Source organism: Sorex fumeus, unplaced genomic scaffold, assembly GCF_029834395.1.
Source record: "Sorex fumeus unplaced genomic scaffold, SorFum_2.1 ptg000130l, whole genome shotgun sequence".
Taxonomy (NCBI): domain Eukaryota; kingdom Metazoa; phylum Chordata; class Mammalia; order Eulipotyphla; family Soricidae; genus Sorex; species Sorex fumeus.
Window position 1 is genome coordinate 4,834,874 of NW_026606187.1, and position 27,270 is coordinate 4,862,143.

At 45.4% G+C, this 27,270-nt stretch overlaps 2 protein-coding genes and 2 non-coding genes across 4 annotated transcripts in view; all 4 read left to right on the plus strand.

The window, feature by feature from the left end:
* Positions 1-4,552, plus strand: part of LOC130045925 (phospholipid-transporting ATPase ABCA3-like) — a 105,407-nt gene extending 100,855 nt beyond the window's left edge. The window contains 3 exon segments of the mRNA XM_056138807.1: positions 1,679-1,752; positions 2,120-2,234; positions 4,494-4,552. Coding sequence (XP_055994782.1) covers positions 1,679-1,752; positions 2,120-2,234; positions 4,494-4,552 — 248 coding nt within the window.
* Positions 4,553-5,130: 578 nt separating this feature from the next.
* On the plus strand, positions 5,131-27,081 carry LOC130045958 (cytochrome b-c1 complex subunit 2, mitochondrial). The gene is made up of 14 exons (XM_056138849.1): positions 5,131-5,257; positions 8,242-8,325; positions 8,448-8,597; positions 9,754-9,818; positions 10,890-10,946; positions 11,181-11,305; positions 13,590-13,687; positions 17,707-17,764; positions 18,592-18,687; positions 18,937-19,136; positions 23,060-23,140; positions 24,175-24,251; positions 25,365-25,518; positions 26,839-27,081. Exons 1-14 carry the CDS (start codon positions 5,225-5,227, stop codon positions 26,920-26,922), a joined length of 1,362 nt encoding a protein of 453 aa, XP_055994824.1. The 5' UTR covers positions 5,131-5,224; the 3' UTR covers positions 26,923-27,081.
* Positions 10,644-10,777, plus strand: LOC130046044 (small nucleolar RNA SNORA30/SNORA37 family). The gene has a single exon (XR_008795655.1). It is a non-coding gene; the product is annotated as a small nucleolar RNA SNORA30/SNORA37 family (small nucleolar RNA).
* Positions 15,012-15,117, plus strand: LOC130046037 (U6 spliceosomal RNA). Its single transcript, XR_008795651.1, has one exon. It is a non-coding gene; the product is annotated as a U6 spliceosomal RNA (small nuclear RNA).
* Positions 27,082-27,270: the final 189 nt, after the last annotated feature.

Here is a 27,270-nt window from a genome sequence, read left to right on the forward strand (position 1 = left end):
CCTCCTCCAAAAAACAGCATCGGGGTTAAGATGCTTGCTTTGTTCAAGCATCACCATAAACTCACCCCCACCACCAAGGAAAAAAAAGATGCTTGCCTTGCATGAGGGTGACCTTGGTTCAATCCCCAGCACCATATGGTATCCCGAGCACAAAGCCAGAGTAGCCCCTACGCAGTACCACTGGGTACTGACCTAAACCCTCCCTCCAAATGAATAGCAAAGAAATGTTTGTCATAAAACTCAAGACAATACTTTTCTTCATACAGGAGAAAGTGAAAACGTCTAGATTATGAGATCCACACAGGTGATTCTGAAGTACTAGATGTCAGTTTGTAAAGTTAATTATAAATTACTAAACTGAAAATCATTTTCAATGCATTTTTGTATATTTGATATATTTCACAATTTTAAATGCTTCTTATAAATTTAGGCTGGAGTGACAGCACAGCGGTAGGGCGTTTGCCTTGCATGCAGCCAGCCTGGCCAAGCCAGGTTTGATTCCTCCACCCCTCTTGGAGAGCCTGACAAGCTACCAAGAGTATTCAATATGCCAAACAAGAAGTCTCACAATGGAGATGTTACTGGGCCCGCTCGAGCAAATCGATGAACAATGGGAGGACAGTGTTTGTTTTGTTTGTTTTATAAATTTACTTAAGTGCAGGAGTTTATCTTGACTTTTTACAAAAGGAATTGCCTAGAGGTCGGAACGATAGAACAGATGGTAGGTGTTTACCTTGCATACAGCCCAGGTTCGATCCCCAGCATCCCATATGGTCCCCCTAGTACTGCTAGGAGTAATTCCCGAGTGCAGAACCAGGAGCATCACCAGGTGTGACCCAAAAACAAAAAATAAGGGAATTGAAAGGAATTGTCTATTATAATTATTATTAATAATTTTATTTTAATCCAGGGTAATTCTATCTGTAATCTCTAACTGTGGAGTAAGAATAAATATAAATGTACCCTATCAAATAGAGGTTACAATTTTCTTACCATAATTTAACCTGTAATATCTCACTTCATTGAATGTCTTTATACTTGTGTTTTATATATGTGTATATGCCATATATAGAGATAGAGATTAGATATGAATTTTTTTCCTTCAGAATAAAGTTTGCCCAGCTATAAAAAAAAAACAGTAAAGACCCCATTCTCTACACATAAATGTGTGCAAATACATATATAAGCATGCTCACATTATAACCTCTATTTGATAGGGTGCACTTATACTTATTCTTACTCCACAGTTAGAGAATACGGATAGAAATAACCTGGACTAAAATAGAATACATGCTCACACACACGTACACAACTGGAAGAAAAAAATAACACATATTTCATGAGCATAATTATAGTACAGTGCTTAGAAACGAAGTTCTATAGAATATTTAGATTCATACATCATGTTTGGCAAAGTATATCGATTATCCTACCTTCCACAATTTTTACCAACTGTAGAGAAAAGGACCACATTTTATGTGGAAGTAAGCCTATTGAAATACTTACCAAAGTATCACATATCAAAAAACTGTTCTTTTGAGAGTATGTCTTATTTTGTATTACCTGTATACATCCTCTCTTCGTACATAATTAGAATATGAATTTGTTATGATTTTATTAAGCTGTCAAATACTGGGCCCTCTCTTGTTACTCACGTGTCAAATCTTTCCTTTTGTAGGTAGTGTCATAAACCAAGAGCATGAAGGGTTTGTTGGCTTCTACATTTCCAGCAAGAAAATTCAGTGGGGAAAGGTGATTGTGGTTCCTGAGGCCTGTCATTATAAGTTAACAGAGGGCCATGAGAACATTGGTGTTCAGTATGTGGAATGGGAGTCTGATGTTAGCAGAGAAACTTTGAAAACACTTTTCAAAGAAAAAATTTATAAGTAATGTAGATTGATTGACTGAATTCCATTATTCTACATACATCAAGAGAGTGTGAATAATTAACTGCCTCCTTTTCTCTCTATTTTTCCATCTTCTTCTACATCTACTTTGTAAATTTCCGATGCTGAATCTGTCACTAAGCATAAGCATAGCAAGAGTTAACAGTGACTGGGTGGGATAAAAGTGTTGGGTGGTGATCATGTGATGGTAACACTATGTTTTTCTGTTAAAGGTATTTGGTATTTTGGAGGAAGCTAAAGTGTTATTCAATCTAGAAGATTATTCCGTCAGTCAGATAACAATGGAACAAATCTTCCTGACTTTTGCTAATATTGATCAAATGGAAAGTGATAGTTTACAAATAAACTTGCTATGAGATTTGGTTCTAATCCTTGTTTTGTTTTTTTAATATTTTGGTGTTGTGAGTGAAGAGCCATGATATAAAAGTTACTGGTAGTTGCATTTTAGGCATACAGTACTTCAACACCAATCCCTCCACCAGTGTCAACTTCCCTCCACCAGTGTTTCCAGATTCCCTCCCCATCACTCCACCCTGCCTTGTATCTTGACTAGCATTTTACAAAGTTCCAGTTAACCCTTTTCTTTCTTCAGAGAGAGAGAGAAAGAGTCAGCCATATAGGGGGTATGGTGCTACCAGCAGGTCAATCTGTACCTGTGAGGCGAGTGCATCAGCAGCCTGATGTCACCATCAGGCTTTCAGATGCCCCAAAATTGCTGCTGTGCCTTTGGCCAGACCCCAAAAGCTTGGGGCAAAGTTTACCAAGAAAGTAAACGCCAAAAGTTAGGTATGTGGGAGACACACCCACAAACCACCTCCGGCTCAGCTATATACTTGGAGGCATGGCCTCTCTGGTTCCTGATCGAACTGCTAAATGGCCATGATCCCAGAGACTCAGAAACGAATCTTGGAACCCAAAGGCTTTTGGCAGAAATGCATCTTGTTCCTGCAGTAGATTACTGGCGCTGAGCCACTCCAGATGGGAATAGGTTTCGTGCCTTGGTCTATTCTCCTTGGCGGCCGGGTGACCACCACCCTCCAGAGGACACTGGACAGTCAGGTTTGGGCCTGCAGTGACAAGACACGCGGGGCCTCACCAGATGGCTCCTGAGCAAAAGGACTTAACCCAGAGCCTGGCAGCTTGCGGCAGAAAAGTGAATGGACCATGCGTTAAACCATAGTGCCATGCCTCCCCGGGAGGGAAAGGGTTTTGCTCCCTTCCCCCTACTCCCCCCCACCCCCGCAGCAAGGTGGCTGCCGCCTCAGAGATTATAGGAAAGCCAGGTATGAGCTGGCGGTGACGAGGAAACCGCAGTCTCATGGGAAGGGGGACAGTACCGGCTCGTCCTTCACGCCCTACTGAGGTCACAAGTTGCCCTCCCCAGTGCCTCTCTGGCACAGCCATAACACCAGACGCACAGAAACCAATCTCATAATTATCTGGCTCTTTGCAGAAACCCAAAATCACAAGGCTTCTATTGCGGCCACGCGAGATTATATGATTCTCATAACCAACTATAGAAACAAAGTATTTCACAATGCCTTTTCAGCAATTCTGATTGTTAGGGGGGAAATTCTAAACAATAATGGTGCATCTTTTGTCGAAATTATGAATGTAATCAATGTAGAGAAGAGTTAAATGGAAATCATCTGCCTCACAGGCATTGGGAATGGGTGGGAGAGGGGTATATTGGGGTTCTTGGTGGTAGAAAATGAGTGCTAGTGAAGGGAAAGGTGTTTGATCACTGTATGACTGAGACTTAAACCTGAAAACTTGGTGACTTTTCCCACAGTGATTCAATAAATAAATATAAGAAGAAAAAATAAATAAAATTATGGGGAAAAAAGTAAGGTGGAGTTCATGCCCAATTCAATCAGCTAATCAGTGGCTGAATAAATAGCAGTACTCCTACATAAAAAAAAAAAGTCAGCCATAAAGGCAGACTAGGAGCTGGTGACATCAATGGTGAAGGGTTGAGTGTTGGAACATTGTATAACTGAATCCCAATTATATCTTTGTAAGTGTTTATCTCACTGCGATTCAAAGTGGTATACAAATCTCATAGATAGATAGATAGATAGATAGATATAGATATAGATATAGATATAGATATATAGGCAAAAAGTCTTGTCCAGTATAATGATGCAGAATTGTCCACAAGGTGGCAGTATTACGTTAAACTTTCATCATTTTCTTATTGAAGCAGGGAGATAGGCACATGCAGACTTTGAATAAAATGGGTACTGGAAGACCTGGTTCCCTCATAGGTGGTTTCATGTAAAGTCACATTTTCTAAGAACTTATTGTGGTTTAATGCTTTATAGAAATTTTTGCAATGTTGCAAAACAATAAACTGCATAGATGATATAACGAATCACTTTGCAGATTAAATCAAGTTTTAAATTCTAATGCATTTGAACAGACCAACAAGTTTCAATGTTTGGATGGGAGTCGGGGGACAAGAGAAGGGAGTGGACCCACCTAAGCTAACCTTGGATGAAGTCCTAGTGATGAAACTTAACAGACCACCCCTTAATATTAAACCTTAATACTAAGTTTTAAGCCTTAAGCTCCGTCTGTCAAAAGGCACCTTCTTCGTCTTCCTCGAGAAACGGGGACAATTCTTCGTCTGGATCATGACATGACTCTTACCGTGCTGGATCCAACCGACATGCCCATGCACACCTCCCACCCAGGTCACCTCCCACCCAGGTCTCCTCCCAGGCCAGCCCAGGAGCTGGCCACGAGCCACGAAGATGCAAGATGCCCTCCCTGGGTTTCGGGCTCACTTATAAAGTGTCCCGACCCCGATCCGGGGGTCAGTGTAGCGACAGCTCTGATCTAGGCATGTCCCGATGGCGTCTGATCCTCCGGCGACCACAGCGCCCAGCAAGTAAAACGGCCAAGGACAATCCGATGATGCTCAGCGCAGGTCTCGGCGAGGGACCCCCCGAGGGGGGCTCCAAGCGACTTCGCCGAAGGGCTGACGCTGGGCGATCGGGCGGGAGAGCTGCCGAGCCCGTCAGGAAAAAAAGAAAAAAAAAGATTCTAGAGTGAATTTCTAGTCTGGGAACCTAAGAAGCTCCTGAACACTGACGTCCCGCCCTCTCGACATCCTGAAGGACCGGCCGGGCCCGCCCTCCCCACGACAGCCCCGGGGGAGCAGTAGAGTGCGAGCCGGCTAGAGAAGCCGCCCGGCGAGGGGGCGTGGCCAAGTGCCGCGGGGGCCGCTGGGAAATCGGCCTCCGCCCGCCGCCATCTTGCTTTCCTGGAAGCCGGCCGTGACCGGGGAGGGGGTCACAGGACGATCTGGAGCCATGAAGCTGCTGACCAGAGCTGGGTCTTTCTCGGTGAGCACAGCCGGCGGGGGCGGGGCACGTCGGTCAGCGAGTCGGTCCAGGCCGGGCCGCAGGTGCTTGGTTTGGGATGCCCGGTCCTCCGGGCTTCCGTCTGTCCTTCACCGGGAGGGTCGGAGCCGGAGAGCAGCCCTGCGCGCGCGCACACGCACACACCGGCCAGTCCTAGAAGCCGGGGGTCCAGCGCCGAGCAGCCGAGCCGAGGGAGAGGGGGCCGAGGGGACGCGAGCCGGTGGGGACCTCTGAAGGTCATCCCCGCGCCGGGGCGCCCGCCGGGCTCCGAGGGTCCGCCGTGACCTCTGGGAGGTCACGTGACTTCTGGGGGCCTAGCAGGTGCCGGAGGGGGAGCCAGCCGGGGACCCTCCTGCCCCAGCCCCCGACCAGCCAGCGGGGATCGCGTTCACTTGGAATCTCCCCGGAGGCCCCGCTGCCTCTGAGGACACTGTCGTGGGGGGCAGCTCGGAGCGGGGTCCTGCTGGCTGGTGCTAGTGGCCGGGGGGTGCTGCCAAATAAGCATCCTGCAGCGCGCGAGGGACCCCCTGAACCTAGAATAGCGCCTGAATCCCGACGCCCCGCGGCTGAGCGCCCCCCGGCCCCCCTCCGGTGCCGGGATGTGGGGTTGGTACCTAGTTGCCCGCCAGAAAGAGGCGAAGGACCAGGGAGCAGCGTTTTTCTGAGCGTAGGATGGAAGCAGTTGAGCCCCCAGTCGGACAAAGCGCCGTCTCTGGCGGTCCGCGGAAGACCGATCATTAACAGCCTTTGGAGGGCAGCCCGGTTCCGTCTGGCAAAAGAACATCAGCGTATCCCCCTTTATTCCATTCATTCATTCCCCAGCTTCCCCCCGAAAAGGGGAGTGGGGAGCCCAGGCTGGAGAGGTAGGAGAGACGTCAAGCCACTTGCTGTGAACGGGGCTCGCCTGGCGCCGCACGAGTCCCTGATCACCCTTGGGTCCCTGATCACCCTTGGCCGCCTCCTCACCTCCTTTGCAGAGATGAGAATAGCCACGAGGAGCAGCCAGGCCTCTGGAACGCGTTTTGGAATTACTAACCCCCTTACCCGCAAAAATAAGTAACCGAGTTGCAGAGGACCGGTATTGACAAATTGTAGTAAATTTGGAGGCAGTTATTATCATTGCACTTATTTTTACAAAAGACTGTGCATGTTTTGTCAGTAAGACATACTAGTCAGTGGGTGATTCTTTGTTAGAGTTTTGATTGGGACACATTGTAGAAACACAAAAGCAACAAAGTTACTCGAGGCACGTTGGCTGGGAGACCACTTCAACCTGCCTTGGCCCGGGAGGGTATGGATCATGCAGATTTGTACTCTGGTTACATGTCTCAAATTCTTTTTGAAAAATCAGACACCAGAATCCTAGGATTAATTACCTTTGTTAAAGCAAAGCTAATTCATTTTAAGGTGGCTACGTAAACGTGCAGCAAATGGACCCTAGGAAATTAGTGTAGTGCTGAAGGCCCTCTGGATTGATCTCAGTGTCGGACACCATGGTCTCTAATGGGACCCGCAGGAAACGCCAATGATGTGTACATTAGATCTGGGGTATACAAGGTCTTATGAATTCTTCAACATTGCTAGTAACCTCAAAAACCGTAGGCATAATCACAAAGAATTTTTGTGGCGTCTTGTCCCCAACCCTCCTCCCCCAAATAAAGTTATGAATTTCTGATCCCTTATCAGAGGTCTAAGAGGGCCCTTTACTCTTTCAGTAACTATATATATTTTTTAATATTGGGACACAGCTATGTATGAAGCTTGTTAATTGCTTATCTCGAGCAAACTTACATTTGAACTGGTTAAAGGTTAGATAAAACCCCTGATTATATAGACTTAATAGTAGAGAGTGAAGATACTTCGGGAAACACTGGGAATGTGAAAGATATCTGCCAGGTGTGCTTGGTCTTTTTTTGAAGGTTACTGAAGTGCTTAAGGCGATGAAGGCATTTCTGCTTGGAGATGGAAGTTGAGATTCTTTGAGTAGTTAGGGAGAAAAATGCCAGACTGTCTAAAAGGTGTGGATGTGTCAGCCCTGGACTTTTTAAAAAATATTCTGAGGCAGAATTGAAAGTATTATTAAAACATTTTTGCAAATGTTGGACTGTAAATTAAAATGCAGTATTTGTTTACATAGTAAAAAGTGAACATGAACTCACAGCTTTTCCAGTCTCTCCACAAATCACAATTAAGCTGAGGTTTAAGAGTGGCCAAAGGGGTCTGGAACCATAGCACAGCGGGTAGGGCATTTGCCTTGTATGTGGCCAACCCAGGTTCGATTCCCACCATCCCATATGGTTCCCTGAGCACCGCCAGGAGTGATTCCTGAGTGCAGAGCCAGGAGTAACCCCTGTGCATTGCTGGGTGTGACCCAAAAAAGAAGGAAAAAAAGAGTGCCTTAAGGGCTGGGACCAGGACAAGAGTTAGAGGACAGGATGTAAGCTTTGCACTTTTAGTCCAAGGTTTGACTGCCCCACCACACAGTTACACAGAGACACACACCCAGGAGGAGCCCTGCCTCAACAGTGCTGGGTGTAAAAGTGGTTTACAGAGCGAAGAACTAATACAGGGTTTAATGCACATACCTGATGCAGGACCCTGAGTTTGATCCTTGCATCACAGAGCCTGGAGCAGGCTGATATGCGGAGACCCTGGGCAGTGCTGGGTGTCCCCCTGGCAGCAAACTCCATCCCCCACCCCCGGTAATCCTGGCACTGAGGATCTGACCTGCACTGTATCCTCACGCGGAACTGCCACCCTTTCTGCCCATTCTAGCTAGGAGGGCCCTGATCCCCACCCTGTCCTCCTGAGCACCACTTGGGGAGTAGCGCCCCGCCCCGCTCAACCCAGTGGTGGGTTGAGTCCTAATGAGTCCAATTCTCCATGGAATTCTGTTCTCGGGCACACTGATACTGTGTACACTCTGCTTGTGGAAACTGTGTGTGACCTGTCTTTTTTGTTTTTAGAGGTTTTATTCCCTCAAAGTTGCTCCGAAAGTGAAGCCTGCGGCTGCGCCGACAGGAGTGGCTCTGCATCCTCAGGATCTCGAGGTGAGTCCCGCGGAGGTGCTCGCAGCGGCCCCCGCCACCACCCCCCCACCCCCACTGCCCTGCTTTACTGTCCTTGGTGATGTCCTGACAGTAACCACGTCTTTGCTTTATCTCAAATACAGTTTACCAAGTTACCAAATGGCCTCGTTATTGCTTCCATGGAAAATTACGCTCCCACATCCAGAATTGGCGTGTTCATTAAAGCCGGCAGTCGCTATGAAGACACCAACATTTTAGGGACCTCTCATTTGCTCCGCCTTGCCTCCAGCTTGGTAAGCCAGCGTCTTTCTACCTCAGCTTGTTTAGAAATGTGGCGCCGTAATTTATTCCCATACTGTGACTGCAGCCGGGGTGGTCTAAGTGGAAACTTACCCTGGGAGTCCTGGCCTGTGCGGATCCATGCCACAGACTGAGAAAAGTCTTCCTGTGCCTCTCCCAAGCTTCTGCTGGTCACCGTCAACCCTCGGTGTTCCTGGCCTGCAGCTCCAGGACTGCAGTCTCGCCTCTGGAGTCACAGTTCCCTCAGACTGGACTTTCTCAGTCACTGGATTTAGAGCTCACGCTGGTGGGACCTAATTTCCAGTGCTTAACATCTTTAAGTATTGAAGGTATTAGTGATGAGACTTGTAATGAAAGTAAGGTCCTATAGGCCTTGCTAGACAGGATTTTGAGGGTTTGTTTTCGACTCAGTTCAGTTGCCACATAAAATGCTGGGGCAGTTGGATGGGCGGAGAAATTGACCACCGAGAAGCACTTAATTGGTGACCAGCAAATGTTTCTTTTGGGCCAGGGAGATCCCTCAGAGGGCTGGAGAGCACGCTGTGCCTGCGCAAGGCCCCAGGTTTGATCCCTTGGTACCCAGAGCATCACCAAGCAGTGAACCTGAGATTGAGCCTGTGGGCTGTGGTGGCCACGTCATACCACAAAGGTGGCTCCCAGGACACATGAATGTAATTTTGGGGGCAAAAGAAAGTTTCCTTTAGACAAAACTTTCATTTTTGTAAAGCACCATGATTTACAAAGTTATTCACAGTTAGGTTTTAGACAATACGGCGTTCCAGCACTGATCCCGCCCCCAGTGTCAGCGTCCTTCCACCAGGATTCCCAGGTTCCCTCTCTACCTGCCCCCCACCGCCACCCTTTTAAGCTTGCTTGTCGAAGTTTGGGTCTCCTGATTTCTGCTGTTGACTCTGTAGTTTGACTAGTTAGCTCTGTCATTCCTCAGCACCGATGTGCGTGAGTCCCCTTGTCCCCTGCCCCTGTAGCTTCTCATCTCTCTCTCCTCTGACCTCCATTTCATTTCTTCTCCCTGTACTCTGGGGTCAAGGAAAGTTGCTTTTGAATCTAATCTAACATTACATTTTGAAGTCCTGTGGTGTTTGTCAGCATTAAAAAGCAACTAAAACAAGTGTTCTTTCTTTTTTTAAGACAACAAAAGGAGCTTCGTCTTTCAAGATAACTCGTGGAATTGAGGCAGTTGGTGGTAAATTAAGGTTTGTTTAAGATGTAATGATATCGGGTTCCAGGGATCGAAGCTGAGTTAGCTGTGTGCAACACAAGCGCCCTATTAGCTGAGCTATTACCGCTCTAGCGCCTAGAAAATACTTTCAATTAAAAAAAAAAAAGACAATTTAACCTTAGGAAAATCTGACACGTTACACATGGATGAACCTTGGAGACATTGTTCAGTCAATTAAGGATCGACAAATACTGGATGACGCCTCCTACAGGATGCAGCTAGGTTAGATAAAACCATGGAACATAGAAGGGCTCTTGCCAACAGTGCGGGGGTCAGCACTCAGGGCAGCGGAAACTTTAAGAGGGGAGTTTCAGGAGCTAAAGAGAGCACTATGGGCCAGAGCACAAGCTTCGCACGCAGAAGCTAGAGTGAGATTCTTGGTCCACATGGGCCCCTGGGCACAGTTGAAAAAGATCTCTAAAAGAGAAGCTGGGAGAGGCCCGAGCACCCCTGGGCACAGCCCCCAACCAAATACAATAGGAAGAGGACAACAGTCTGAAGGCGGAGGGTGGGGTTGTTTCTCTTTCTGTTTTGATTTGGGGCCTCATCCACTGAGGCCCTGGCTTGGTACTCTGTGACTGAACCCAGGTCTGTCCTGTGCACGGTAAGTGCCCTACATGCTGAACTATTTCTCCAGTACTGACATTTCTTAAGGACAAAGCACATTTAAAAGTTGTGCTTTGGCCCCAAAACCAAAAAAAAAAAATTATTTTCTAATATTTTAATTTGTAAATGTGCCCTTTTTTTAAAAAAAAAAGGAGAACTTTTATGCATTTTTCCGACTTTAAAAATATTTTCTGTAGCACTTTCACAGGTCCCCCCCAGGCCATGGGGTCAGGATTTGGTAGCTAGTGCTGAGAGAAAGACCCCTTGGTTGCATCCTTGCCCTGGCACCTGTTGTGCCAGTGGCGGCTGGCACTCAATGGGACAAGAGGCAGGAAAGAAAACTCCTCTTTCTGATGGAACTGGGTGACTTCGGCAGAGCTGCAGGAGGAGCTTGTTGCTGTTGCTGTGGCTGATCCTCTGTCCTTTCCCTCCACTGCAGCGTGACCTCGACAAGGGAGAGCATGGCTTACACGGTGGAGTGTCTGCGGGACGATGTGTGAGTAGCCGCCTCGGCCCCCATCAGCTTGGGTCTCACTGTGGGTTAGGTTAATGCAGTATCACCATTGGATTTGGGACGGTCACTTTCCCCCTGCTCAAATCACCGGGTTTTAAGGGGACTTAAAAGCCACCTATAGATGAATAGTGAGAGTGTGACCGTTCGTGGGACAGGCAGGTGTTGCTCTGAAAATTCCTGACTCATGACTCTCCCTTCCCCTGCTGTCGCCTGCAGTGACGTTCTCATGGAGTTCCTGCTCAATGTCACCACCGCACCAGAATTTCGTCCTTGGGAGGTCGCTGCCCTTCAGTCCCAGCTGAAGATTGACAAAGCTGTGGCTTTTCAGAACCCCCAGGCTCGTAAGTGTGTTTTCAGAATAGTGCCGTTGTTTGGGTGCGTGGGTCGTGGGCGGTCATCAGGGCCAGGGCATGCCCACTGATACTTGCCCTGGCTGTATATGCTGGACACATTAGTGTTTGGGCCTGGTGCTTGGTGCTGCTTCAGTCCACAGTGCTGGGAACTACTGGGGCCAGCCCCTGGGGTGCTCCATGCAGAGACCTGGGACCTCTCTTGGGCAGAGCATGCACCCCAGCCCTTTGAGCCATCTCCCTGGCCCCAAAGGTACTGTGTTTTTGAGAAAAATTGATGGGAGAGAGAGAGTTGCGATTACCGTTGTTTTTCCCCACTTGGGTTCAAGTGCTGCCGCTCGGGAGTAGAGCCGCGGCCTCACGTGTGCCAGCGCCTGCGTTGGCTCTCCCGCACCATTCAAAAGAAGAACCTAAAAACTAAAAATGGGATGGGGCGATAGAACAGCACATAGGGCATTTGCCCTGCATGTGGCCGACCCAGGTTCAATTCCCAGCATCCCATATGGTCCCCCAAGCACGTCCAGGAGTAATTCCTGAGTGCAGAAGCCAGGAGTAACCTCTGTGTATTGCCAGTGTGACCCAAAAAGGAAAAGGGGGAAAAAAACCTTTTGGAGGGGTCATGCCCAGCGGTGCTCAGGGCTTACTCCTAACCGTGTGGTCAGGGTTCACTCTTGGTAGTGCTGGAGACCACAGCCCAGCTGCATGCGAGGTACACCTTAATTCCTGTACAGTGTCTCTGGCCCTGTTAAGAATTATTTCTGTTCAACTCACCTCATTGCCTCTTTCCAAAGCAAGCAACTTAGTATTATTTTTAAAAAAATTTAAATGAGGACATTTTTATATTTACTTTTTTTGTTTATGCAATGTGTAATTTTACAGTGTTGACAAGTCCAGTTAGCAAAACAAATTAGTAAATAAGCACCACTAGGAGGAGCCGCAGTTTCTAGATGTAGGTAAGTGAGTGGGAGCAAGGGCTCGGCCAGGAATGCAGCTCACTCAGCACAGGGGTCCAGAGGGTCTCCAGTAGTACCGTGTCATGGTGATGCTTAATGTCACAGTGGAGCGTGGTCTTTATACTTCTGAAATAAAAATTAAATGGTAGCATTGTGGAAAAGATAATTCCATCCACATTGGCAGCAACTAGCCTCCAGCTTTCATCTTCTCTGAATAATTTGTGTAGTCTTGGGGGCAGGGAGGTGGGTGCATAGCTGCAGGTGTGGAGTTACATGCACGGAAAACCATCATTACAATACTGTAAGTCACAAAGATCAGTTTTTAAAAGTTTCTTAAAAAGTCAATCCAGAAATCAGTAGTACAGTAATGACTATGGCCTTTAGGCCGGAGTCTCTGCCTTTGCTTCTGCCTTCAGTCCATCCCCTGTTAACTCTAACTCCAGATTCTTTAATGGCTTTTTATCTCTGGAGTAAAGTCCAAGCGCTTTAACTTAACATATACATTTACTTTCATGCCTCCTCCCTACCTCTTTTGTTTCTTGTTCTTTCTTGCCCTCCGTGATTCCATTCCTTCGCTGTAGTTGATTTCTTTGTCTGCTTCTGTTTCTAAATTTTTCACCTAGGAAACTTCTACTCATTCCTCACCCCGGTGTTGTTACTCCTTTCCCTCTCCCACTGTCCTCCCCTGCTGTACTTTGGAGGCGCAATTGCCTTCATCCCCATAATAGCTATTTCAGGTTTTCCTCAACATTTGGAGGGTCCGAGTCATTTCTTACTCATCTGTGTTTCCATTACCTATCACTCTATCTGGTGTAGTATTATTGCCAAATAATGAGCAAATGGAGGGGACATAGTTCGGGCAGAGGACCAAGCAGATACACAGGACAGTACTTAGGCACCAGTAAAGTGTATTTGATCCCAGAAAGTGAGTAATATGACCTAAGACAGACAAATTCAGACCTCATAACTCCTAAGAGAAATGGAAGGAAATTTCTCGTCAAGTGACTTATGTCATGTTGGTGGCAGAACTGAAAAACTAGGTTTAGACTTCATGAAACCCAAGGCCATTCTACTTAACCACATGGTGCCAAAGTTAACGGTAGAGAAGTGGGCTTAAAGGCAGGTGCACTCGGCTCATAGAAGCTGCTGTTATAAATAATCTTTTCTTCTCAGCACATGTGACCGGTATAATTGTCAAGGCTGCAAGTCTTAACATGCAAGTACCTTAGGATGACCTAAGTGTGTCGTCACTTGTTTTCTAGATGCTGAAGATTTCTTATTTTTAATTGTATCTCTTCAACTGTTTCTCTGCTCATTTACAGAAGTCATTGAAAATCTGCATGCTGCTGCCTACAAAAATACCTTAGCTAATTCCTTGTACTGTCCTGATTATAGGATTGGGAAGGTGACGTCAGAGGAGGTATATGTCTTATGATCTTCCTAGTTGCATATGAAACATATTGAACATTCTTTTTCTGATATGTTTGCTAAATTTATCTTCTAATTTAAGAAATTGCTTTTTCTGTCAGTTTACTTTTGACGAGATTTTATCTGAATAGTGGTTTTTTGTTTGTTTGTTTGTTTGTTTGTTTTTAACATCTTTTACCCTAAAGTATTATATAAGGGTGTGTGTGTGTGTGTGTGTGTGTGTGTGTGTGTGTGTGTATTATATATAAGGTGTAGTGCATATATCATGTATTACATACATGATCATTATAGAAAATTCAAGAAATTGGGCCTGGGATGATAGTACAGTGGGTAGGGCATTTGTCTTGCATGTGACCAGCCTGGGTTCAATCCCTGGCTTCCTATATGTTCACCTGAGCACTGCCTGGAGTAACCTCTGAGTTTCACAGGGTGTGACCCAAAAAGCCAAAAGAAACAGAAGGAAATTCAAGAAATTAAGAAAAAGACTACATCACCCAAGTAAAAGCACTGAATGTTACTATCTAGAAATATTTTCTTTCAGCAGGGCTCATATGTATCTGTGATACATATCTTTTTGAAGACAGTTTGTATGAGGCTGATGAGCTAGTACATAGATAAGACTTTTGCCTTGCACATGGCTGGTGCCCCGAACACCACCAGGTGTGACCTCTTAGCGTAGAGCCAGGAGTAAGCCGTGGGCATCACGGGATGTGGCCCCAAAACAAACCAAAACAGTAAAATAAAATAGTATTCAAATTGTAAGTTGATGTTGAAAGTCTGCCCTTAGCAAAATCTTTGAATCTGTAGGAAATGATGAAGCCCTCTTCCTTCCCTCCTACTCCACCCTTGTGGGCTTACTGTCTCTGTCACAGCACAACAGCCTTACTTTGCTGTGGACCCATATCCATCTCGTGTGGCAGGTCTATTCTTGCAGAACTTGTTTCAAAGCATGAGACGCTGTTAAGTCTGCAATGTTAAAGTGTTGATGTTCATAGTTCATATAATCTTAATTTTCTAATTCTATCCCATTGTACCTCTCTCCTCCCCCTAAAAAAGGTTTTTTATTATCACACCAGATTTACCAAGTTGTTCATAATACAGTTGTTTCAGGCATTAAATACGCCAACAGTCAATTTGTGATCATGGTTATATCTTGTAGTGATGTTACTAAAGTCATTGTCTGAGGATCTACTGTGATGTCCACACTTTTTTAGTTAAGGATTTTATTCTCGTTTCATCCTGGTTACCCACTGCAGAAATCTAAACTTTATATTTATTACTTCCTTTGATTTATCTGTTGACTAAGAAACTGTTTGGTGCACGCTTCAGCAGCACATCCTCTAAAATTGGAACATAGAGAGAAGACTAGCATGGCCCCTGCACAAGGATGAGATGCAAATTCGTGAAGCATTTCATATTTTTAAAAAAGAAAGAAATTACTCTTATCTATCAGTAATTTAGTATGAGACATTCGTAAGTTCCACCCCCCCTTCTTTTTTCTTGTAGTTACATGATGACAGTCAGTGGTTATTTCTTACTTTCTGTAAGAAATAATGACTTTCTCTAGATTTCTTAAAGTGGTGACAAGTGGAGATAATACTGTTGCGCAGACTTGGTGAATCGTCATCTTCACGACATTTTTTTTCTACAACTGCACATATGTGGTATGGGATTTGATTTCTTTTGCCCAGAAAACTTTCTGAGTCTGGTGCCTATCTAGAGTGCCCCCTCACTTGTGGCAAACGTACAGATCTTTTTAGTATCCAAGGTACATGCCTCTTTAGGCATCTCCATGGATGCTAGTGAACATCAACGATGTTATTTTGGGGTGCTGCTTCAGGGTTGAACATCAGCACTACTTGGCAGGATCCATTCTGCAGGCCCAGGTGCATATGGCACCTGCAGAAAGTTAGTTAGAGCGATTACTGTGCGCCTTGAAGCTGGCACTTTTCATGAGAGAGGGCTCTGGTTCGTTTGAAAATTTTTCATGAATCAAATTCACCTTCATGAAGATAATGTTATTAAGGAAGCAGAAAGAGTCCACAAAGCGAAACAATCTTATCCACAAAGCCATCTATTATGGGATTATTGCAAATTTTTTGCCTCATTTTTAAAAGTAAAAATTAGAAGCAAATTAAATTTCCCTTGTCAGGGGACAAGTTAAGTAATGTAGTAAGTGTCTATAGAGTGGAATGCTATTCAGCCATTCAAAAATTTTAATTGGTAAGAATTCTATAGCATATTGAGGAGGAAAAGTTTATGAAAGGACATATCAAATGACTCCCATCTTTTTTGGAAAATTGAGTGTTTAGAGACAAATAACAAAATGAATTTTCTCACCAATTGTTAGCCTCTTCCTTTTTGTGTTTTGGGCCATATCCAGAAGTACTAGATACTGTTCCTGGCTCTGTGCTCAGGAGTGACACCTAGCAGTGCTCAGAAGACCCTGTGTGGTACGAGGGATTCAAACGTAGGTCAAAGGGATCCAAGGCAATTGATCTCTGAGCACAGAACCAGGGGTAAACTCTGAATTTTGCTGGGAGTGTCCAAAAAATGATGCTGGAATATTTTTAAGCAATGGCAGCATTCAACAGAGGGGCAGGGGAAAATGACTTTCCAAAGTGATTTCATAAATGTGAGTTTTTTTCTTTTTGATTTATTTTAATTGAATCAGCGTGTGTGATTAACACAGTTACAAAGTTGTTCATGACTGGATTTCAGTCAGACAGTATTCCAATATGGGTACTGTATTTTAAGGCTCAAATTCTGCTAGGCCGATTGAAAGTTTAGTCTCGTTTTCTTGGCCTAGTGATGCTCAACAATATCACTCATTCCCCCCAGGAACATTTGAAGCCAATTTTTTTAAAACCACTTTTCTGGTTTATTTTTCACCCTTCCATGCCCCCTCTGCTGAGATGGTGACAGTGGTGTTGGTGATGGCGGTGTGCTAACCAGGCATAAGACCACAGATAAAAAAGTAGACACTGTACTTTTTTCTTACCCTCAAGAACTCTTGGGAGCAGTGGTGCTCTTGCTAAGAATGTGTATTAGGACTGGAGCAATAGTACAGTGGAGAAGGCGCTGGCTTGGCACGCCGGCAATCTGGGTTCGATCCCTGTACTCTGTATGGGCCCTCGAGCCCCGCCCGGGATCAGCCCTCAGCATTGCCAGATGCGGCCCTACCCCTACCCACCCCCAAAATAGGTGATGTGTATTAGCTTTTCTTTTATATGTTAGGTCTGAGGGTCAGTGTTAATGGCACTGACCCTCAGACCTAACATATATATAATACATGTATTATGTAATATATATGTTATATATAGTATATATTATGTATATAATCGGGCTGGAGCAATAGCACAGCGGTAGGGCGTTTACCTTTTGCGCAGCCAGCCCGGCCAAGCCGGGTTCGATTCCTCCGCCTCTCTCAGAGAGCCCAGCAAGCTACCCATGACGTACTCAATATGCCAAACACAGTAACAACAACAAGTCTCACGGTGGAGACATTACTGGGCGCACTCGAGCAAATCGATGTGAACAACGGGAGGACCGTGACCGTGATGTATATAATCCAAGGGTGAAGTTTAGATGGAGTCCAGAATCTGTACTGAACCTCCTCCCATGCCAGCCTGCAGACTGGGCCCAGGGATAAAGCACAGAGGAGATGGTGTTTTGAGATGCACGTTTGTTTTAGTACCTTCACTTATGTACATGCATTCGTTTAAGTGGAGTATTTAAAATTAAATCTCAGCTTCCTCTTCAAGCCCATTTTCTCCTTTGAACACTCCCTTTTCTTGTTTTTGTGTCTCTTGGCTTAAAAGTTTGTGTTCTCTGATGAACACAAATTCCTTTCCCCTTCCCATCTTTCTAAATGAGCTTCATTGAGTAAAATCTACCTTGCTTCCCTAAGTTAAAGATAAATAAAAATCTCAGTGTCTAATTCAGCCCTGGGGTAACCCTTTATTTTGCCAGATTTATACCAATATAACCTTACTAATTTTTATTCCTCAGTTACATTTCTTCGTTCAGAACCACTTCACAAGTGCAAGAATGGCTTTGATCGGACTTGGTGAGTTGAGACCACCAGCAGTCAGCTGGCTTCCTTTTAAATTGTAATTTCATGAGCATAACAGAGAATGGAGTTCTAGGATTACTTGTCAGGCTTGTGTCCTGGAGTGTTCATTGTCGGATCTTGGAGAAGGCAGGCATCAAGAGGGTTTGAACCCCCCTTTGGCAAAAGTGTTTTTGGAGGAAAAAAAAAGTCTTTCAGTTTTTTGCCCATTGATAAGATGGATTGTTTAGTTTTGGGGTTTTTTTTTATTGTGGAGTTATCTTTTATATGTTCAGGATGATTTCTTTTCCCTGCCGCAGTCTGTCTTTCACTCTCCTGATCGTTTCCTCCAATGCACAGCCCCAGGTTGTGGAAACAGTCAACTTTTGGCAACGTGCTTAAAGCAGAATGGATGGTGGGTTGGGTGGAGAATGCAAGGGGGTGAACACATGCTTTTCTGGCAGGAGACCCCCAGTCAATCCCCTGAGCACCAGCAGGAGTGACCTCAGACCAAACTCAGGTAGTGGTCACCTGTCACCTGAAGCACCCCTCAGTGTGGTTAAAAAAAAAAGAAGGGAAAAGAATGTATTCAATGAATGATGGTACAGCCATGTAATGGGATTTATTATAACTGTCCAGCACTTGAGGTAGGCCTCATGCTTTGATGGAAGTGCCAGGAGGCATGTTAGAAACAGTGATCAGTAGCATAATGCTTGAAATGTTCTAAATGGGTATTTAGCAAAGAACTCTTTTTTTTTTTTAACTGTCTGTCCTTGAATTGGGTAGTCCTGTATTTGCTGAATGGATGTCTTAGAAAGGCTTGTTTTTTATTTCTGTTGAAATAGGTGTGAGTCATCCAGTTCTGAAGCAAGTTGCTGAGCAGTTTCTGAATATGAGGGGAGGGCTTGGTCTCTCTGGCGCCAAGAGTCAGTACCGTGGAGGTGAGCATTTTGGTTTATTAGGGCAAGTTGAGTGGAACAGCCCTTGTGTCTTCCCTCAAACAGTGCCTGGGCATTGTAAACTCTGTGTGTGTGTGTGTGTGTGTGTGTGTGTGTGTGTGTGCGTGTGCGTGTTTGGGGTAAGGATGGAGGATGACATGGTACTGAGCTTTGAGATAGCTTAATCTTACCAGGTGATCACGATGTTCAGGGAAATCCTGCAGATTCTCGCTCTCTCCACCCGCGATCCAGGTGAAATTCGGAAACAGAACGGAGACAGTCTTGTCCATGCCGCCCTTGTCGCAGAAAGTGCGGCCATCGGGAGTGCGGAAGCCAATGCCTTCAGTGTCCTCCAGCATGTCCTGGGGGCCGGACCCCATGTCAAAAGAGGCAGCAATGCCACCAGCACTCTGTACCAGGCTGTTGCCAAGGGAGTGAACCAACCATTTGATGTGAGTCTGAGAAGCTGGTGTCTCTCATCTTCTTTTCACTAATCTCATTTTAAACCATCCTGATCATTTTTGTGCTGACTTTAATACCTTTGGGGGTACAGGAGTCAGAGCATTTTATTAAGTCCAGAGGGGGCGGTCGGAACCCACCTTCCTCAGCCTGGCCAGGATCTCCCCAGCTTTACGGCCATTGAAGGTAAAAGCTAAAAGCTTTAGAAAATGTAAGAGATGGTCGGACTTGATGTTAATACATTACTGAGTCTATCAAAAACTTGTCATCTTTCAGCAACTTTAATACATAAAGTAACCAAAATCAGAGATTAACACTTTAGCTCCCTGTAGGATAAAGTGTTACACATTAAATAATCCCCTTGATTTTGGTCTTCTCCCCCTCACCCACCCCACCCCCCGCTCTGTTTTCTTCTATCCCTTCCTGTTCTTTGGTGTGCTTCCTGTATTTCACTCTTTTCAGTCAGTTCTATAAGAAAATACACCGAGAGGATCAAAGGTGCAGCTCCGCCATAGATCACTCATTTCTTCTTGCCTTGTATGTGTGCCTGGGTTTGATCCCTCGCACCATTTTTTTTTTAATTTTATATGCTTTTTAGATGACAAAGATGCATATATGTGTGTGCGTATATATATATACACACACACACATACACACACATATATATATATAGACACAGAAACATTAACGATCCATCCCCACAGCCTGAAATTAAGTTAAAAAGAAAAGGCAATATTTTATAATAAAAAGTCTTTATTACTTTAGGATTTATAGTCTCTGAGTCTTGGAGACTTCTTCTCAGGACATCTTTTTATGACATCTTATTATCTCATTCCTACTTTGGACAAACTTGCAGGCTATCGAATGTAGCCTGCCCACAGGGCAGAGTCTGGCAAACTCCCCGTGGCGTACCAAATATGCCAAATACCAGTAACAATGATGGGTCTCATTCTCCTAAAGAGCCTTGAATATAATCTTAGGGCTAGGATGAAAGAGACGTTACTGGGGCCTACTCGAGGCAATCGACGAATCACAGGATGATGAATGAATGAATGAATGAATGAATGAATGAAATACTTTAGAATATACTTTATGACAGGAAAAATGAAAAATGATAAAGCCATTAACATGATACTCCAGTTAAGAAAATGTAAAGATGGGGTCCGGCATGATAGGACAATGGGAAAGGCGTTTGCCTTGCACATAGCCACCTGGGTTTGATCCCCAGCATCCTATATGGTCTCTCAGCACTGTCAGGAATGATTCCTAAGTGCAGAGCTAGGAGTGACCCCTGAGCTTCACCGGGTGTAACCTAAAAGCAAAAAAAAGAAAAAAGATCCAAGGGACCAGAGGGATAGTTTAGAGGTTAAGATGCTTACCCTGTATTCTGCAGAACCAGTATTCAAATTCCCAGCCCTGCATGTGGTTCTCCAAGTACTCCTGGGGTCACTGCTGAGCACAGAGCCTGGAATAGCCTGGAACACCACTTGGTGTAACCCCAAACATCCCACTTCACCCACATAAAATAAAAGATCTTCCATTTTGCTCCAACATGGATAGAACTAAGTAAGTCCAAAGGAGAGAGACTGGATTTGTAATAAAACAAGGCCCACAGGGAGAAAACGTTAGACTGCAAACAGCTGAGAGCCAGAGCGATAGTACAGTGGGTAGGGCAGCCAACTTGGGTTCGATTCCTGACATCCATATGGTCCCCCAACCCCATCAAGAGTGAACCCTGAGGGCAGAGCTAGAAGTAAGCCATGAGCACTGCTAGATGTGGCTCAAAAAAATAATAAGATACAAATTTTAAAAAATAAAATTGAGATGGGGGATGGGAGGTGTTAGACAGGAGAGTGGATGGATTTAGGGACAGTGGCAGAGAGATGCCAGCACTTCGGTGGTAGCTGTGGTATGTGACATTGTACCGCTAAAGGTGAATATTAACACTATTACAGATCATGTTGCCACAATAATTTTTGAACTTTTAATAGAAGGTAATGTATTAAATTGCGCAACAAGGTACAATTTCAGCAATTTTTCTTTACCAATAGAGGAAATTAAAATCGGCCCCTTTTGTTGTTTTGTTTCTGTGGCCACGCTTGGCAGTATTCAGGGATCACTTCTGGCAGAATTGGGACGATGTGGGATACGGGGGATAGAACCCAAGTCCAGGTCGGCCATGGGCAAAGCAAACACCCTATCCACTGTAATATCTCCAGCCCCCAGCCTTCTCGAGTTTTATTCCTTCGTTTAATTTTCATAGTTTCCAAACTTTTTAATAATAGGGGGTTTTTTTCCCCCATATTGCTCTCTAACTGCAATAACAGCCCAATAGTAAGCCGTTGTGAATGTTTACTTGGGATTGAGCCCTTTGAGCCTTCAGAAATATCAAGCTTTATTTTTTCTTCCCGGAAGCTTGGTTTCAAAAGCATTATCTTCTTCCTAAGTTAAATTTAACTGCTGCTTTTTAACAGACTCCTCGGCTTTTCTTCTTTCCTAATTCAGGCTTTGCTCTCTTTCTTTCTGATCCACTTTTCACTCAGTGATGCATTTGGGCAGCATAGTTTAGATGGAATGCAGTATCAGTACTCAGTATGAATTTGTATAACTCGATACCACTTGTTAGCCTGAGGGGCCCCAGAGAACAATCAGAGGCTTAAAAGTGCCTGCCTGACGGTCACAGCGGCTGGAGTTCAAACCCCAATGTCACCTCACACACTGTGGTCACCAGGAACAGTCTGATTTATTACCAGAAAATGGCCCTGTGTGTGCCACACGTGCCCAGGCACCAGGATGCAGGTTCAACTAGGCAACTTGAAACAGCTCTGCAGTTAGGGGACTTGGTGGGGGCGGGCGGGGGGGTGGGCAGAAGATGAGTCTATGGCTCTAGGCACCTCCCAGAGCAAGTTAGAGGTCCAGAGCTCAGTCACTGGCACCAGGCACATCTGTGATCTGGGGGAAGAGAAAATTCTTTGACAATAAGGAAAGAAAATCATTGGGATGGAAACTCGGTATAGAAATAGAATTATAATTGAAACACGTTTCTTCTTAGACTTTACCAAACCCTTAGTTTGCAAACATGAACATGCACAGGAAGCACCAGTAACGCTAGTTAAGAATGGGGGCTTCCGGGCTTGTCTTCAGGGACCCGCTGCAGGACCCTGAAAGTATGGCTGAATAGGAACATAGACGATTCCGCAAGCACTTGAGTGATGCCAAACAAGTGGGCAATCTTGCTTCAAACCTTACAGAGCTTAGTACTCTGCTCGGCCTCAAGACTGCAGTGTTGTGGTATCCAGGACCTCCTTTCTTGTCACTGTGGACATCTGAAGAATGTCCTTGAAGCAGAGATGTTTCCCTAACCCTTTAACTCTGACCCTAGAACTGAAAGCAAAGTGATAAAAATAGGTAATCAGAGGGCCAGAGAGAAAGTACAGTGGGCAGGGCAATGGCCTTGCATGTGGCTGGCTTGCGTTCAATCCCTGGTGCCCCATATGTCCCTGGCACCATCTGGGAGTGATGCCTGAGCACCATCAAGTATGCAAACCCACCTCCCCAAAATAAAAGGGGAAAAAGCACAGAAAAGAAGGAGGTCAAAGCCTGCCTTCCGTACTCCTGAGCCTCAGTGCACCTGCAATAATAGTTGTTCACGGGCTAATGTTTTAACCTTTTAGTTATAAAATGAAGGTTTGAAAAGATCCCCACACAAAGGAAACAGTCTGTTTAGGGGGACCTCAAAGTCAAAACTCATCAGAGCTCTGAAAAGGGTGCACCTGCATCCAGAGAGAACTTCGGTCCCTAACACATTCAATGAAATCCTCATTTTTTTTATACTTTGAAGATACAAGTTTTTGATGAGGTAAACGGAGGGAAAGTTGCCGCTTTTGCATCAAATGACAGTTTTCCTCTGTTCCAGGTTTCTGCTTTCAATGCCGGCTACTCCGACTCGGGGCTCTTTGGGATTTACACCATCTCCCAGGCTGCAGCTGCTGGAGATGTGAGTTGCGCACTTACCTCATTGACTCTCAGGAAATTTCCCCCTCCACATATTCTTCCTGTCAGGAACCCGAGCTGCATGAATCCCCTGACGTACCCGTAGCTCAGTACTATGTGATAGCATTGTCAAGTACAAGTGCTCTGTGCTTGAAACAGTGTGCTGATGTTTCTGAAAAAGAGGGAGGAAAGGCCTCCCTGGTATTTGGGGTATTTGGTTCCCTTTGGACAGGTGGTATTGAGTTGTACTGTTTTCATTCCCAGTGAGAGCCGGGGCTGCCGCCTGTGGGAGAACACATGGTGTGCGTGTCTGAAGCGCTGAGCGTGGTTCCCGACACCGGCATCCCCGAGGAACACTAGGCTTTCTCTCTCAAATACAGGACCATTGGGTCCCATATTTTGAATGTTCGATTGCTCTCAGACCATTCTCAGAGTCGATTGCACAGCAGGAGTGACGGGAACTGCAGCCAGGCTCCCTCCATCGGAGATGCTGCTGGTGCAACAGTTAAAGGTTTCGGGAAAAGGTTACAGTTCCCAGATAACTCAAAAGCAGCCACGTAATGAGTCCTGGCACACATTGTGTTGTGGGGACAAAAGTGGGGGTGTGAGCAGAGTAAGTCCTGTCCTGAAGGACCCAGGAGACATCCCTTGCCAGTTGGCATTTGTTCTGACCTCACTCTCAGCTGTCCAGAGGGAAAGGTGCTCGGGGAGAGTCCCTGATGGCCACAGCGATTGTCCATTTTGCAGCGTGTGACCCAAGTCAAGCTCGGGTTTCCTGATGCCACAGACCTGCTTTCTGAGAGGGGGGCCAAGTTTCATGTGGAGGAGCTTGAAGTTACTGTGACTGAAAGTGACTCCTCCCTAGGGCTGTGGGGTCAGATGTCCCCTCCCCGGGGTCATGGCATTGTGGGTGAAGGACCCTCACCCATGAACGCCTCAGAGCTGCTCCCCCCTTACCCCTTAGTCAGACCCACCTATAATTCCCGCCACCTGGACATGCAACCCAAAGCATCACCAGATGGTACTTGTCTGCTCCAGGTCATCAAGGCTGCCTATAACCAAGTCAAATCCATTGCTCAAGGAAGCCTTTCCAGCACAGACATCCAGGCCGCCAAGTAAGTCTCCTGGGAACCCTATGTTTCACATTCTCAGGCAAACGTAAAGCAAACACTTAGATGGGATGGGCAGCGCACCTATAGCCTCCCATCACCTAAGGTGAGAATACTTTATTTTTTAAACATAATTGTTAATAGTTATAGTTACTTTAATTCTAGAGTCGCCCCAAAATCATCTTCCACTCCTTACTAATTTATTTTTTTACTTTATGTTTCTGTTGAGTTCCTAAACAACATTGCATATCAAAATACACTTCTTGAGTATTTTCTGCAGCTAGAAATTACAAACTTCTCTAGTGTATCATTGAATCAGATACATTCTTAGTGAACTGGAGCATTTGCTCTGCATGCAGGTATCCCCGGGCTTTATCCCCAACATTGCATGGTCCCCAGAGAGATCTTAAAGCACTGAGCTGGAAGTTGCAACCCACCGCCCCCCCAAAAAAGTTTGATACTTCATATTGTTGGCCCTCCATATCTAAGGGTGCGAACCATAGAACCTCCATACCTTAGATTGTGAACACAAGCCCAATTGTATATGCGTTAACTTGCCTTGCAAGTGGCCAAATCCTTGTTCGGTTCCCAGCAAAAAAAAATGGTGTGCATTTCCAGGTGTTGTCAAAACTGACCCACCCACCCTACCCCAAAAGAACTAGGTTTGTGCCCTACATTTTATAGAAGGGACTTGAGCATCTTGGGTTTGGGTAGGAAGTGAAGCATCGTATAACTAATAGCAGGAGCTTGGACTTAAAGTGTGTGTGTGTGTGTGTGTGTGTGTGTGTGTGTGTGTGTGTGTTTGAAATATAGAAGAAAGGTGAAATTTAAAAAAGTCATAATATTGAAAGGTTGCATCTTGGGGTGGGGGGGCATCAGTCACACCCAGCACTGCACAGGGTACCATGTGGGATGTCAGGGATTGAACCCAGGTTGGCCACATGCAAGTCAAACACTCTGACAGAATGGGACAGGTCCTGTCTGCAGCCCCCTGAGTATTGCCAGGGACTACCTCCCTCAGGATCTCGCCTGATAGCCTGAGTACCATCAGATATGGTCCTAAAACAAAAGTGGGGGGCGGGGAGCCGTATAAAACTGACTTCTGCCTTTCCTTGATAGGAACAAGCTGAAAGCTGGGTACTTGATGTCAGTGGAGTCTTCAGAAGGTTTCCTGGATGAAATTGGGTCCCAGGCTCTAGTAGCTGGTTCATATGTGCCCCCAACCACCGTCCTTCAACAGATTGACTCAGTCACCGATGCTGATGTCACCAAGGTAAGCAGGTGAAAACTGAAGATGCAGCATCACATAACTTCTCCTTGGTGGTCTAGTTTCAGGAGGAACACGTAGGCTTCACTCTGCTGTCGAGCGCCCGATACATGGAGGCTGGAGGGTGCATTACCTTCCTCATCCAACTCAGTTACCTTCAGCTTAAACCATTTAAATTGTTGGAAGCCAGGATGGGTCAGATATTGGCAGTTTTTGGGGGGAATCGATACATTCTGTTAGTCAAGTTGGGCATTTTTCTTCCTCCCAAGTCAAGCACCCCACCATACCTTTGTGATGTAGCGTCTAAGCTTTTTTCTCTTCTCTTCATGGTCTAAGGCAGTCTTCTGCTCATGCAGTGTTATTCACATATATTCTTGATTCCTAAAGATTATCGTTTTGAAGGCAAGGATTGGGCTGTATGCTGGACCTCTTTGTCTGCCCTGCTCTGCCTGATAATACAGGAGCGCCACTGCAGATCTGAAGGGGACCAGAGGGAGGTGGCTTAAGGGACTGGAGCACAGGCCATGCATGCAGGAGGTTCAGGTTTGATCCCTGGTGCCACGTGGTGGTCTGAGTACCACCGTTAGTGACCAGAGCACTTGCCTTGTTTGTGTCAGGCCCTGGATTGGATCTGGTCCGCAGAGAAAGGAAAGAAACACTAACTTGGCACCTAACTTTGTCACTACGTACTCTTCCAAAACTGGGTCTTGCAAACTGTCACTATGGAATGGACTGGAGAGATTGTACAGCAGGTCGGGCGCCTGCCTTGAATGCAGCCAACTACATTTTTTTTTTTATTCCTCACATCACATATAGTCCCACAAGCCCCGCCAGGAATGAACCCCGAGTACTGCTATCCTGCCAGGTATGCCCTCCCCCCCCCCCCCAAAAAAAAAAAAACTTGGTTCATTTGCTGCTCCTGCACCAATACCATTCTTCATAAAACCCTGGACCTGTAACCTTTGTATTTGAAAGTAGTAGCATAAGGAATACTAAGATCCAGAGTTTGTAATCAGTGCATTTTATTGACCCGATTGTTCTACAGCAGTTGGAAAGCACAGCTCTGCCTGAGGCCAGTTCTGCCCTGATTTACAGGTTTTCTTGAAGTTCCCCTTTTGCCTGTTTTCACAGGCACTTGATCATGCAGTTGACGGAACAGTCCGTAAACAGCTGTGTCTTCTGCGCCAGCACAAGAGACTATTTCAGAGTTGCTGACTGAAAATGCCCTCGCGCAAACTCTTGAAAGAACAGAAAGCATTTACTCTACTTGACGACACATTTTCTTACTTTTTTTAAAGCTTTTTTTCTTTGTTTGCTTGCTTTTAGGCTGCAAAGAAGTTTGTGTCTGGCCGGAAGTCAATGGCAGCAAGTGGCAATTTGGGGCATACACCTTTTCTTGATGAGTTGTGATGCTGAAGAAAAGAGCTGAACATTTTCTCATCCCAGAGCAGCAAACACATAAGCATTTCTCTTTTTCCAACAAGGTGAAACAATCTTAACACTTAAAATGTAGGTCATCATTCTTTGTTGACCTGACGTCAATAAAATGTTCTAATATTTTTCTTGTCATTTTTTTCCTAATTAGTTCTTCAACAAGTATTTCCTTGTAATCATTTCATCAACAGGTATTTATTTTATGCTAAAATATTTGACTTAGAGTACAATCGAATAAAAGGTCACATAGTTTTGGGGCCACACCTGGTGGTACTGAGGGCTTGGTCCTGGGTTACTCCGGCAGGTTGGGAGGACAATCTGGGA